Here is a 14161-nt window from a genome sequence, read left to right as displayed (position 1 = left end):
ATGACAGAGACTCGCTTCAGTACTTCTTCCCCCTCATGTGCTATACTAGTTGGTAGATCATGAAGGCAGACCTTATTATATTTAACTTTAATTTTCTGGGCTCAGTCAGACTGTCTAATGCTTTCTAATCCTCGCATCTCATTTTTTGGGAAAGAAATACTGACGTCTCTCTCAGCCTCATGTACTCTTCCTCTGGAAACAGCTGGTGTTAAGACTGCGTCCTACCGCAAAGCAAGCATCCTCCGTTTGGACACTGGAGTTGATTTGCTGGGGGATTGCTAAAAGACCCGGAGCTGCAGCCATCTGGACTCCAGAGGCATTGAGACCAGCATCTCCGATTGCATGTTATGTGTCTGACCCCATGTTAAAACCCTCCAATCTGTATCAACTCTGTCAAACAAGTTATTGCCAGGTTTGTTTTTCAGCAGCTATTGCTCAGTTGTGTGTCCTAGTAGACTGAATTGGAAAATTTCAGCCTGCTCTACAGGAATCCTGCAAACACGACAAGCCTGCTTCAGGGGAGACAAGGAGGAAGCAGCTCAGACAGATGCACTTTTAAAAACAGGTGTGAACATTAGGGGTGCAAACATTTTGGTAAGACCGCACAACCTTCCCCTTCTCTGTCAACAGATCTCAAGCTTGGTTAGTAACCAGACCCTGCTGATCCTACCCTGGGCTTCTCGTTAAACTGGATGGGAGGGAGGCTGCGTGATGGGAAATGGCAGCATGAAGGTGGCGTGGTGAAAAACTTCACACACGGCTTTCATTTAAACAAGATTTAAACGAACCCTTCAAAAGGCACTAAGTGACCAAATGCCCTCTAAATCAAGCATTTTGCTCTGCAGAGATGCTAGCATTTTTCTGGGTTAGCCAAATGGAGAGTCCTTTCTAAATTAACCAGTGAGAAAACCTCATGGCAGACTTCTGGGATTTTCTGCAGCATTCCCCAATAACGTTCAAAGGTTCAAGATGTTTCCTCTGCTGTAATTGGGATGTTATAGTGGAGTTTCCTTCTCAGCTAGGATTCTGTGCTTGGTATATTTACTGGAGCAATATTTCTCTTTATTATGAATAAATCATAGCTCTGTCACAGCAAAATTAGCATGCCTGGCTTTTAATATAGGCCCTAGCAACACTAGGAAATGTGTCTAAATACACTGCTGCCTTTCCAAGGCTGGTGATCACAGCTGACTACTTCCCACAGTCCATTGCCATCAAGACTGTAGTACAGACAAGACAGCAGGTCTCTCCTGTCCTGCGTACCAAAGATGACATGCTTGTAGACACTGAACTGGAGAGATGCTCAGTGTATGTTTTTACGACTTGTATGATGGCAGCCCCCAGAGGAACCCAGACCCTTTGCTCTAGGCGCTGCCCGTCCTCATTCAAAACTGACATGACAAACGGTGGGAGGAAGGAAGAGCAGCACAGGGAGGTGGGCTGATGAGCGTACGGTCACACAAGAGGTCAGTGGCTGGCAGAGATGGGAGCAGAACAGGGTGGCCATCAGAGAGGACATCCCAGTTTTCTGCTACTCTGTCCTCTACTGATATGAAACCCAACGCCTTTATGTCCTCTATTTTTCTTCAAGAGAAGAAATAAGTTCTGCCTTGATACAAAACCTGACGCCTTTTCTCTTCAAGAGAAAAATAGAGGACATAAGAGAGTTTCGTATCAACAGAGGACAACCCAACTGTCCTCTATGACGACCACCCAGAAGCTGGGTCTTCTGACAACCCTATTCAGTCCCCTGTCAGTAAAGCCTAATGCTGGCTGACTTGCAGATGAAAACTGGCCGCAGATCAAAATTTGCTCTTTTGCTTGATCTTCTGGGTGGAAGAGGTGATTTTAAGAACAGAAAATCAGGATCTACCGAACAGGTCAGTGAGAAAGTTGACTTCATTAATCATGGCTATCAAATTCACAGGTGACTAAGACAGAAGAGATGGACACTCCTATATATAGGCACCTCCGGTGCCACTGCTGGACCAGAGATAACTCCCACAGTGGGTTAACCTATGCAGGACTCTTGTGTGATATAAAGCATGAGCAGAGTCTAGGGTGCCTTGGGGTGCCTTCCAAGGGTGCTGTGGGGTGCCATGCAATGTTAGCATGGTTAGATGTGCAAACCCAGAGGTTTCAAATAGGAATCCATAGTGTTAAAAACATTTTGACTGGCTGTGGTCTTCCTAGGGAAAGTCATGAGGCAGAAGCACAAAGACAAACATCAGAAGATACAGGACAAAATGGTCTGCATTTAACTTCTCGAAAGGGACTGCCATAATTATTCATGAGATAAAGTGATGCTCAAGTCAAGTGGAAAAAACATTTCACAGCATATGTGCATCCCTCTGGTGCACTCACAGCTGAACAGCGCACTGCCACAGTCTTCTGTCAACTGCTTTATGGATTTCTATCAGCCAGGAAACAGCAACAGAACTAACGAGGCTCCAGCGCCCAGCTCCATAAAGCAAGCTGGAGGGGGAGTGAACACACACATGTTCACACATGCACACGCACACTTGAGCAGTGAACTCCAGTTTTTGGAGCCTGTTCACCTGAAAGCCAGGCATCTGAGAGCATTCTGAGAAGCTTGAGATGCTCTTGCTTCCTCAAGCCTGACTGTACGGATGTTCCCAGTTACAGAGGAGAGCTGCACGCTGTGCTGCAGGGCTGCTTTGCTGCACAATTGACCAGCATTTCCCAGAAGGGCAGAGGCAGGGGGAGGAGAGCACAGCACGTACGAAGCTGGGAATCCACTCAGTGTTTATCGCTATGATCTGTAAATCACTCGCCTTTCTTTACCTTCTGTGAGGAACACGGTCTAAGAGAACATCCTCATCAGCTAAGAAGAGACTACGTACTGCAAGGGAAGAGCGTGGAGAAAAGGAAGAGTTCAGTGGCTGTGTATTAATCACGCAGTTTAAAGTAAGGGCCTATTTGACAGTTTGCTTGTGTATCTGGTGAATCCCTGTGCACTACAAATAAACAGAAGGAAACTTTAACTTGATTGGGTTTTACATTTTATTGCTATTTCATACTTCTCCGGTGTCAGTGAGATGAGACTGCTCAATCATGTTTCATCGTTTCTGAAATGCAAAGTAAATTACAATGCACTCTTACAGAGTTGTCAGCATTAGATCAGGATAGATTTCAGCAAGCAGAACTGAGTACAGCAAAAGTATTTAATAGGCCTCCAGTCCCCTGCTAACCCAATGAATCCCCCAGATCATCACTTCAAATCCTTACTTATAACTACATGGCACAGTACCCAAGATACCAAGACAGGCCTTTAATGCCCTACAGGTAAAAGCAGGGGAGACAGGAGTACTGCCAATGCCCAGCCACAGCAGTGACGGGACACAGTTGGCTAGTATGTATTCAGGAGGGTCTCGGAAGAGGACTGTGCTCCATGCCACAGAGGAAAAAAAAACCCCCACACATCATCCATGCCAATCTGACCAAGGAGGCAAATTCAGGCCCCCAGGTCTGGTGATCAGCATGACCCCAAGCAGAAAAGCAATCTTCTCTACCCAGGATCATCTAGGTTTCCAAGTACCAGCTGAGCATCAGTGCATCCCAGTCAGTAGCCTTCCCAACTTGTGTCTGTGGCAGGGAAGGGGTGGGCCCAAACCCCACAACTGCTCTGAGAAGAAGGATGCAGAATAGGCAGGGACATCTACATCTAGAAGAAAGAGGAGCAGAAGATGTGAAGGGACCCACAATATCTGTTCTGAAAGACCCAGGGAGCTAAACATCGCACAGCATCCTGGCGTGACAGCATGACATACAAGTGGAGGTAGAGATCCACTATCCCTACCCCCAATAGCATGGAGGTGCAGAAAGAGTGGGCAGACCTGACCCCCCCTGCTCTCACCTAACAACAAAACAGGAGGGAAACTAGTTTTACGAGAGGTGCTGTTGGGAAAGGGGAAACAGAAAACCTTCAGTGCTTTAAGTCAGGTCCCTGAGGAGCGGAGATTGATGTACTGTAGGGCTAAGTGTCGGTGCTCATTATCCATTTACATATTATAGCAGAGCCTGGGGGTTTTCTTGTTGGCCTCCTGCAGATGAAATGGCTGTGGATGACAACCAGCCAGTAAACAAGCTCCCAGGCATTCGATCTCTGATTTGCCAGGTGCAAACTCTGTGAAGAGTTCTCAACAGGAAGGCAGGCAGTGTAGATTTGCCTTCTGCCATCTGCCAGGCCACAGTCACTCACCCATGCAGATGAGACCGATCCTGTGTTTGCTCCCGAGGCCCTCCTGGGTTCTGGTTCCTGCCTCCATGCCCTGCCTGGGTCACACGTCTCGCAGGGGCAATAACCTGCTCTTGCAACAAGTAAGAACAGGTGACAATACAAGAGACTCCACATGGGCAAGACAAGCCCCGAGGAGGGAGGACTGCCCAACAGCCTGGAGCCCCTGACTGGGGCCAGGACTGTTGGGTTTTCATTTTTTAGCCATGCCTCACAACCGACCCACCAGGGAGATGATATCATTTCACCTCTGAGCCCACCTCAGTTTACCCCATCTGTAAAAACACACAGGGCCTTCCTTACTTCACAGGTGGCTTGAGAGGTCTAAAGCTGTAACACATTAGCAGATCCAAGGATAAAAAATGCTGGAAATAGACCACTTTTTAAGTGATACTAAACTAGACTTTCTCAGAACAACTGGAGCTGACAAGTGACCTGGAACATTTTAAAGTCATGTTTTTTGAAGACTACTGAAAAGGCATGTCAAGGGACTGCCAAGGGACTGCCTCTTCATGTCTCTCTCTCTGAGCTGCTGCCATTTGGGAATCAGCAAAAGCAGACCCGACAGGCGACTTTTCCCAAGGAAACTCTGCGTGAGCTGACTCCTAAGAAGTATTATCACCAACAGCACCGATACAACCCCTCGTCTTCACATAGCACTTCTCAGCCCTCCTCAAAGGACTTCCCAAAAGGAGGTCTGAGCAAACTGCCCACTTACAGACAAGAAACATGCAGGAAATGGAAGGGGTCAGTGGCAGAGCCTGCACCAGAACTACCTGAAAAACCACAACCCGTTTGAAGCCAGAAGACACAGTGAGTGTTGTCCTCATTGAGTAATATAAGCACTGATCAATGCATTACATACCTCATATAAGGGCTTTGCTAAGAGTATGAATCAAAAGCAGGCCTCACCAAAGGCTGATCCCACACCACTAGGATGCCTGCAGAAAGAAACCAGCCAGACAGTAGAGTGATAAGGGCAGTGCCAGGGAGTCTAGAAACACACCTGCTGATGCAGAATGCCTGAGGATGCGGCAGAGGTGCTGAGGTTTGTTATGTAAATGCCTGATGTACCAGAAATGCTTACTTCATGTAGAAGAGGAAGCTTGGAAATCTCGGAAACAAGCATTAGGCTTAGGGGACACCAGCAATTGTGAGTTGTGCCTATGCCTTACCACCAGCATCCAGGGCTAACAGCTGTCAGGTGTGTTCATGTGTTGGTGCTGTACAGGTCAATAAAACTGGCTGCGCTTCTGCCAGCAAATGGAGCCTTGTGATTTGTTTTTTGTGTAACACTGAGTCCTCAAAGGAAACACCCACTGCATGCACCAGCACAGGCGGTCCCATGACAGCATGCTTATATGCAAAGTACAGCGTGCAAGAGAGAACGTGGAAGAACAGCCCCCGGCAGGACCATGCTGCTCCCCCTGAACCAGAAGCAAGGCAGCTGCTCTAGCAAGGTGCTGCAGGGGGCTGGATTGGCAGTGCTTCTTGGCAGAGTTACCTAGCCCAGGGAGAGCACTGCCCCAACACAGTTACGCTGCCCCTGCTTTGGGAGGTAGCAGGTGCAAAGCAGAGCGACGCTGCCTGCCACAGTAAGCAAGTTGTAAGACGACCTGTTCTACAGGTGCTCAGATGCCCCAGTGATAAGCATGGTGCAAAATATGTAGATTATTTAACTGTGTGTAATTTCTGCCCATCTACCATATGCACTGTCCTTCTCAGGAGGCTTCCAGGTTCTCTCTGTCCTTCAGATGCTGTCACAACCGGACACCACTACCTGGGGGAGAATTTACTTAGTGTAGTCTGCCACATCTTCTGCCCCTGCAATGCAGACATCTTACCTCCTGTTTCAGCACATATGTACAATGGCTATAATTTTTTCTCTTCAAAGTTCCTACCATTTCAAAGCATGCACAAGTAGCTTTGGGTTATGTACCCAGGCCACCCAGCTTCTCGATGCTTTTCAATCCATCTGAAATTTCTTATAATCCCACTATGCTTTTTATTAATGGGAACAACTTTGCATTATCAGTAACCTTCTAATCTAATCACTGTCTACTTCCTGCTCCAACATGATTAATGAATGTATTAAATCACAGTCCCAGCACTGTACCCCAGGACACTTCACTATTAACCTCGCTGCATTCCTTAGAAGACTCATGCAGCACAACTTCTGCTTCCTGCTACCTTCACCAGCTTCTCCATGACATGATTTTGCACCTTTCTCTAACTTCATTTTTCTCCACAGTTTTGTAGAGGCACCTTTTCAAAAGCTTTTTCAAAATCCAGGCAAATTAAGCCCCCTCCATTACCTTTCTCTCTACCTTTATTAGCTTTTTAGCAGAATACAGAGGCATTCTTTTTCTCTTACAGGAACTGTGCTAGCTTGACCCTATCAGGTATTACTTAGCCAAGCTTTGTACTATTCTAGCCTTAATTAAACCAGACTAAGAATCACAAGGAGGGTTTTTTGTATTCACTGAGCATTTGTTTGTTAGTCAGGAATGCATTTAAGAAGCTTTCCATAATAACTCTGTCATTTGCATTTCCATTAATCATCTATAAAGAAGCAGGGTGACGGGAAATGAACTCTGTGGCAAATCTCATCTCTCTTTCCTTTCCATTGTAAAAGTCAAAAGAATTCTTTTCTTAACCCCAGCCATGCCAGTTCTCCCCAGTACAGCTAGTGGGGATGAGCTTTGCATTGAGAAAACAAGGGTAGCTGATGCCCCACTGTTTTTCTATTTGGACTGAAATATTACAAGGCCAAAGTGAGATTTCTGCATTATGGAATGACATCTGGATTGTATTAATATGCTACCATACACACAGAGGAGAAATATATTTGGAGAAGGGTACTAAGTTGCCACGTCCCTTCCATCCTGATTAGGCTGTAGAGAGTCAGGTGGTAACAACCTTGCCTGCCTGCAGCTTCTAAAATCAGGGTGAGACCTCTGGGCAGGAGTTAACCCCCAGTAGGGACTTACCACATTGCATGCATGTAGGTGGGAGGTAGACGTGGGCTGCTGACCGGGGTACAGTTGTAAGACCTCATAATCCTTTCTGCCAACAGGAAGTTGCGGAATAAGCTTGCCACCAGGAGGTCCTGCCTGAAGAGTTTCTGGAAGAGATCTGCAGAAAGACAATGCAATGATCAGTCAAGACATCATGCTATACTTTTGGCTTTCACTTCACACTCGTACCACAACAATTAGAGGGATTACACGAAACTACATCCCTCTCGCTCCCCTGCCCTCTTTGTTCTGAGAAGGTTGCGCTGGTCTCCAATGAACCATGGCTTAACTGCCAGACGGTCCTACCTCTGGGCAGGACGTTCCATGCAATGGTGTCTGTGATCGCTGTGAAGATCCAATTCAGTTCTCCCAGGGGAGTTCTCCTGTCATTCAGTCTTCCAGGAATCCTAGAAGAGAGACTTTCATTACTGCAAGACAGTTTCAGGCTGGACATAAGGAAGAATTTCTTTAGTGTCCGAGCCCCCAAGGTCTGGAACAGTCTGCCAGCGGAGGTGGTTCAAGCACCTACATTGAACACCTTCAAGAGTAAATTGGATGCTTATCTTGCTGGGATCCTATGACCCCAGCTGACTTCCTGCCCTTTGGGCGGGGGCTGGACTCGATAATCTTCCAAGGTTCCTTCCAGCCCTAATGTCTATGAAATCTATGAAATTACATATGGCACCATTAAATATATGCGTAACACGAAGCCCATTCCAAGGGCCGCAAGAGACACCATAATGTAGCTTTTATTTTATTAACAGAAGGTGTTTGGTCACTTTACCACCTTGGAAGCTTCCTGGTATTTGCTCCTGAAACAACTGGACTCTGCACAATGTCCACGTTCCAGCAGACATCTTCCTCCACCTGTTAGTTTCCCTGCATTTTATTCTGTGCTCCTTCCCCCCGCTGGCTGCATTCTGTCTTCCTGGGACTTAAACTGACCAAGGGCTCAAATGGCTGAGACTGAATTTCTTCAACCAAAAAAATAATAGGGTGAAAAGTAAAATGACGGCTCAAGAGCAGACACACCAGTGTGCTGTATAGATCAAAATATGCCAGTCAGATAGTCTGGGGACCACGTGTGCAAGAACGGTGAGAGAGACAGCTAACAGACTTGCAGGTCCACTCAGTATTTGGAAAACTCAAAGCCATACCTACTCTAGGAGCATCTTGGCAGGGAAGAAATACTGCTATACACTACTGGCAAAGCACTGTCAGTGTGGATGCAACTTTAGTGGAAAAGCGGTGCTTCATACTGCTAGAGTTGAGCCACCACCATCAAGCAAAATGTGCTTTACTGGTAAAAGCCCAGTTCCACCAATATTACTGGGTGTACTAGGAGCTTCTGCTAGCACAGCAATGTCAGTCAGGAATCACACCGCTTCAGGACCCTCACTGGCACAGCTGTACTGGTAGAAACTCCTACAGCTGACAGTCTCTGGTAACTGGGGAGGAACTGGAAGAGTGAATGAAAAGCAAAACAGTTCAGATTTTCAAAGAAAAGAATGATTCCAAAAATCACCGTCCTGTGAGTTGATCTTCTGTCTCTATGAAAATGATGGAATAAATATGAAATGCTATCACTAAACAAGTGATTTAATAGTGGCCTTCAACTATCTGAAGGGGGGGTTGCAAAGAGGATGGAGCTGGACTGTTCCAGTGGGGGCAAATGACAGGATAAGGAGCAATGGGCTCCAGTTGCAGCAAGGGAAGTTGAAGGCGGAGATTAGAAAGAACTTCTCATTGGAAGGGTAGTAAAGCACTGGAACAGGTTACCAAAGAGAAGTGGTGGACTCTCCATCCTTGGAGATTTTGAAGACCCAGGTAGACAAAGCCTTGGCTAGGATGATAGAATTGGGGCTGATCCTGCTTGGAGCAGGAGGTTGGACTAGATGTGACCTCCAGAGGTCCCTTCCAGCCCTCATTGTCTATGATTCTAAGTAGAGGTCAATGCAATCACAAGGAAACTTCATTCCCACGAAAAGAGCAATGTCATCTGGATCTGCTTGTGGCCTCTGCATGTTTGATGAAGGGCCACAAGCCAGGAAAAGAAACAATGAGTTGAGCTGAGGGAAAGGTATCTTGGAAAGCATGGAAGGGATAGGCGCTAGGTTCTGCAGGGTACCCTCCACCATTTTCTGATCAAACTTGCTTGTCTCCTTTCATTTTATCCACTCCCCAATTCTTTGGTTGAAGTGTATGTAATAATAAATATGATTAATACAAACGTTGTGCTCATGCTCAACGGCTCCCTGTGCACCGGGATGGATTTCCATTCCCGCAGAAGGCTGAACTCTGCAGCCAGAGACAAATCAGAAATAAGTGCGCCCTGCGCTGGAACACGCAGCTCCTACTGTTACAGGTTTATGAGGGTAACAGGCATACTTTATCGCTCCCTGCTGCTGTACACTAATTAGAAAGGTATTGTCTGTCCATGGAGAAGTAAGACCTAGGGAGATGCTCATTATTCAAGCCAGGCTACTGTTTTAGTAGGTTACAGGGAGTATATGCATGCCTGAGACAGACGTCATCAGCACTTGTTTCCTTCAACTATACGCAATTCTTTCCCTTGTGAAAATCTGCCCCAAATGAATAGAAGGATGGTCATCTATCTTCATATCTCAATCACTACAGCATCCTGCTGCCAACATGGCATCTAGGTGAAAAGTTAATCAGCGTAATCAAGGAATCAGGTAAAACATTTACATCCATTCAGTGGCTTCTTATTTCAACCCAAGACAGATCCTACAACCAAAGGCTTTCTGAGGAATGTGCCCATTTTCTTGGAAGCCAGCAGTGGTGCAAGATGGATGTGTAGGATTAATACTCGTGCCCTACAAAGACCTGACTGTGAAAGAGAACCAGGAATAAAACTTCTGTGAATCTGTGAGACGTGTGCTCTTCATTTATATTACATTTGCAGAGCAGCAAGAAGGATTCAACAAGACTTTGTCTAAAAAACACCTCCTGTTTTACATTCTCAGACTAACTGCAAAGGTCACCTTGAGGCCCACCTTTCAGCCAGTAAGCCATCAGGCTGCTGCCAAACACTTGCATTGTGGAACCGTAGAATCACACACAAAACCGCACCACAACCCGAGGTGCTGCACTTGACCACCACTTTGGCTGTATTTGAACTCTGCTGTCTTTCAGGAGTCTGTCTGCCCCCAATAAATACAAATCCAGACTCAGACAGCACTGGCTGATGCAAGGTGCAGTGTACGATCACCTGAATCATCTTACTCACCCCATTTCCACCCATATCCCATTGCTTACAAAGTAAAACATGCATTAAAAGAATTTTCTGTCCACAGTGTTTAATATTCTTGGAAGAGAGTAAGTCTCTTTCTTGTGAAGTGTCAGGAGAAGGCTAATACTATGTGAAGGGAGATGATAAGCAGCAGTTATTAGCTAGTGGCCTCAGCTCCCACGGTTAGTGCTCACATCCGCAGATAACGCCAGGTTTGGGATGGGAAGTAAACCGCCACATCCACAAACAGGAAGATCTTGCCAGCAATACGCAGAGGGAGTCTACTGATGTCGTGGTGTCACAATCCAAATGCCCACAAGTGCAATTTCCACTTTTATTTCATTTTTTTAAAGGAAAAAAAAGTGACACTGATCAATTCCTGTGATGGCAGCTTTCCCAGCAGTGATCTATTACTTACTTCACTTGTGTCTCAGGAGGCTCGGGAAGCCGCACAGGCCGAGCTCCTCAAAGGCTAGTGCCGGGCTATAAGAAATCGATGCAGAGCTGAAATCCGTACACACAGAGACCCTCTTTCAAGAAAGCAAAACAAGAGTCGCCCAGGGTCAGCTGAACAGTCGACAAAGCGGCCGATAATTTACAGCGGATTTGCAAGAGATTATGGCAGCTGTACTGTGTGTACTACTCTGAAATGTTTAATACAATCCACAGTCTTTTAAGTCTGTTCTGCCAGAACAGGAGTTTTATCATAGTTATTGAGCCAAATACAGGGCTGAAGAGACATTTTTCAATTTAGCCCTCACTTCGGTCTATGCTGAATATTCGTTTCCTAGTGAAAGGAGGTGACCTCGCTTCAGCACATGGCTTTGGTCAGACAAACTGAAATACTGTGTCCAGGTCCAGTGTCTACCTTTTAACAGGACTGTTGAAAATTTGACAGCTGTACAAAAGAAAAAGAAACAAAAATTGAGTAAAGGGCAGAAAAAACTGCCCTGAAATGGCAGACCCAATCTGTTTAGCTTGGTATGAAGAGCAAGGAGTGACTTGATCGCTATCTTCACGGAGAGAAAACAAGCACTCAATACTCCTCATGCTACCTAAGAAACATATAAGAACTCAGCAAAGGGAAGAGATGGTCAGAAAAATTCAAGTTACAAGTTGCGTTATTTCTAACAAGAGCAACTAATGCTATGTGCACATTAACAAGGGAGATAGGGGTTTCCTTATCTTCTGATGTTTGAGATGAAGTCAAGATCCCTCTACAGGAAATAAGCTTTTAGCCAAGCACAAGCTATTCAGCTCAACATGGGGGTACTTAGGTGGCCTCAAATATAAAAGAGGTCAGAACAGATAACGTAGTGATTCCTTCTGGCCTCAAAATTTATGAATCTGAGAATGAATACCCTGGGGGCAGCTGCCTAACACAAACTTATTCAGTGAAGGAAAATAACAATAACCCTCTCTTACTGTGGCCAACCTCAGCGCACAGATTGAACAACAGACTTATTCTGCACTCCGCAGAGATAGAGATTTTAATTGAAAAGCTTTTTCAGGAGGCCACATGCAACTGTTCACTTGTGGATACCAGTCAGTAGGAACGGGCTATGAGCAGAACAGCATTATCTTGATGTGTGTTTTATCTGAAGGAGACATAAGGGACAGGCCTCTTCCCCACGCCAGCAAACAGTCTTATTATTTCTAAACAGAGCTTGGGCGTCAGGAATACTCCCAACTTGCTCCATTCAAGAGCTGAACCAACAACACGCTGAGAGCTAGAAATTAAACGGAACGTACATTGTACTCGCTCATTTTCAATACGGGCGACAAACTTTGGATGCGATCCACATGAGCCCAAACCACATGTGCTGGGATCCAAAGTCTCTTCAGGATGGAGCCCTTGTTAAAAGACATGTGGCTCTGGACTGCTCTTTGGCCTTCCATGACCTACTGGATCCATCCATCCATCCACCACTTCAGACTAATGCCATTTTAAACTCCTTTTCCGGCACTAATCCGCTTCCCATCAGCAGTGACCAAGCCCATTCACACTGGTTCTGAACTCTTCTCTTAATGCTCAAACCCGGCTCAGAGCGGGCACGACTGGCACTCTGCCAGCACAGCTCTTCTTGACTGAGACTGAACCAGAGATCAGTCACGATCAGCACGCTCTGGAAATGTGCAGCCTGCCCAACGAGACGTGTGAATGGATCAGTAACAGTCCAGCTTTACTCCATTAAACTAAAATGTGTCACAGCATTTCTTCTGCGTGCGTAATAAATAGACAGAGAAAGAAACCGTGGTGCTTTTCCGCTAAAAGCAACATTGCCAAGTGCTTTGCTTTTCCATATCAATCTCTTTATGGAGAGTCCTACTATTACAGCACAGGAATCGTAGCGACCAACCCCGGAAGGGACCAATTAGACACCACGCAAAGATGCTCTTTAGAATTTTTTATTTTTTTAATTTCCATTGTTTGCACAACTTTCTTAAAAGCTCCCCAGCATTGTTTGCATCTTTGGTAATTACATCCTTTTTCACTTGAACAACAACAGAGTTCTTCCTACTCCAAAAAGAGATAGGGTTTTTTTCTTTCTAAATTACAGCTTAGACATCCTAAATAAAAATATATGAAAAATATTGAATCTAAGGAACTATATGGTTCAACATTAATTTTCCACTGAAATAATGACAATTGAACTGAATTGCAGTGTTTGATTTAGCACAGACAGTAAAGAGATTTTGATTATGGAATGATTAGGTCTGTGTGCACTAACAAGGGAGCTGTTTTACCTTCTTATTTCTGGATGTCAAAAATATCAATAATATTTGTGGTCCTATTCTTCATTTTTATAGTTAGCAACAAATTTTGCTAGAGCTCCCAAGGACCACATATATGGGAAGTGAGCAACTGTGTCACTGGCTTAGCAAAACCCCTGTCAACCATAAATCGTAACCCATCTCCGATGCACCTCTCTGAAACGTACACCCAGATCCTACCAATTTAAATAAGATGAGCTATAATCACTGCATTAGCACCCCAGAATTAGCAACTGAGAATGTGACATCTTTTGGGCAGGTACCAAAGGCCCCTGCAGAAAATACCAGCTCTGCTTTCACTTGAATTTTTTTACTATAAAAAACAGCGAGACAATTCTGTTGCAAAAACTAAGAAAGAGTGAACAGGGCAGAATGTGTGTGACCCTGCAGGTTCCTATTTGAAACCTCTCAGTTTATTTTGTGAATTGTCTGTAGGTGCCCCAAATTACTAGCGCTGCACAGCATTTCTGCACTCCCATCAATGCAGAGTTCAGGATTTCCTACCACAGGAAGCAGGTGGGACGATTGCTAAGAGGAGTTTCCTACTCCAGTCTTTTTATCACCCAGAAGATGCTCAGGGGGTACATTTCTTCTGGTGGGCTTAGCTGTGAACAACAAGCTGAAACAACCATTGCTCCCACAGCTGCTCCTCAAAACATGAATAATCGAATCTATGCTCTTGAGGATTAGGGTGGCCTTTCATTTTGGATGCTAAAAGGCGCGTCACTGGAAACAGTGCTCCTTAGAAGGGAATGCTTTTCATTTTGGATTTTAAAATGCATTTGCTTTGAAAAAACAATATAAACCTGACCAGGACAGGCACTCATCCTGCACAGTGACAGTGCTGGAAACCTTGGC

General features: G+C 45.4%; 1 protein-coding gene across 5 annotated transcripts in view; it reads right to left on the bottom strand.

Moving 5' to 3' along the window:
- RPTOR (regulatory associated protein of MTOR complex 1) overlaps positions 1-14161 on the bottom strand; it is a 253515-nt gene that overhangs the window by 90956 nt on the left and 148398 nt on the right. For all 5 annotated transcript variants that reach the window (XM_019542272.1, XM_019542274.1, XM_019542273.1 and 2 more), the window contains 2 exons: positions 7582-7682; positions 7249-7393 (listed from right to left, as the gene is read on the bottom strand). In XM_019542272.1, coding sequence (XP_019397817.1) covers positions 7249-7393; positions 7582-7682 — 246 coding nt within the window. The remainder of the gene's footprint in view (positions 1-7248; positions 7394-7581; positions 7683-14161) is intronic.

This window comes from Crocodylus porosus, unplaced genomic scaffold, assembly GCF_001723895.1.
Source record: "Crocodylus porosus isolate Cpor-Errol unplaced genomic scaffold, CroPor_comp1, whole genome shotgun sequence".
Lineage (NCBI taxonomy): Eukaryota > Metazoa > Chordata > Crocodylia > Crocodylidae > Crocodylus > Crocodylus porosus.
Note: the sequence above shows the minus strand (reverse complement) of the source record. Positions and strands in the feature narration are given on the sequence as shown.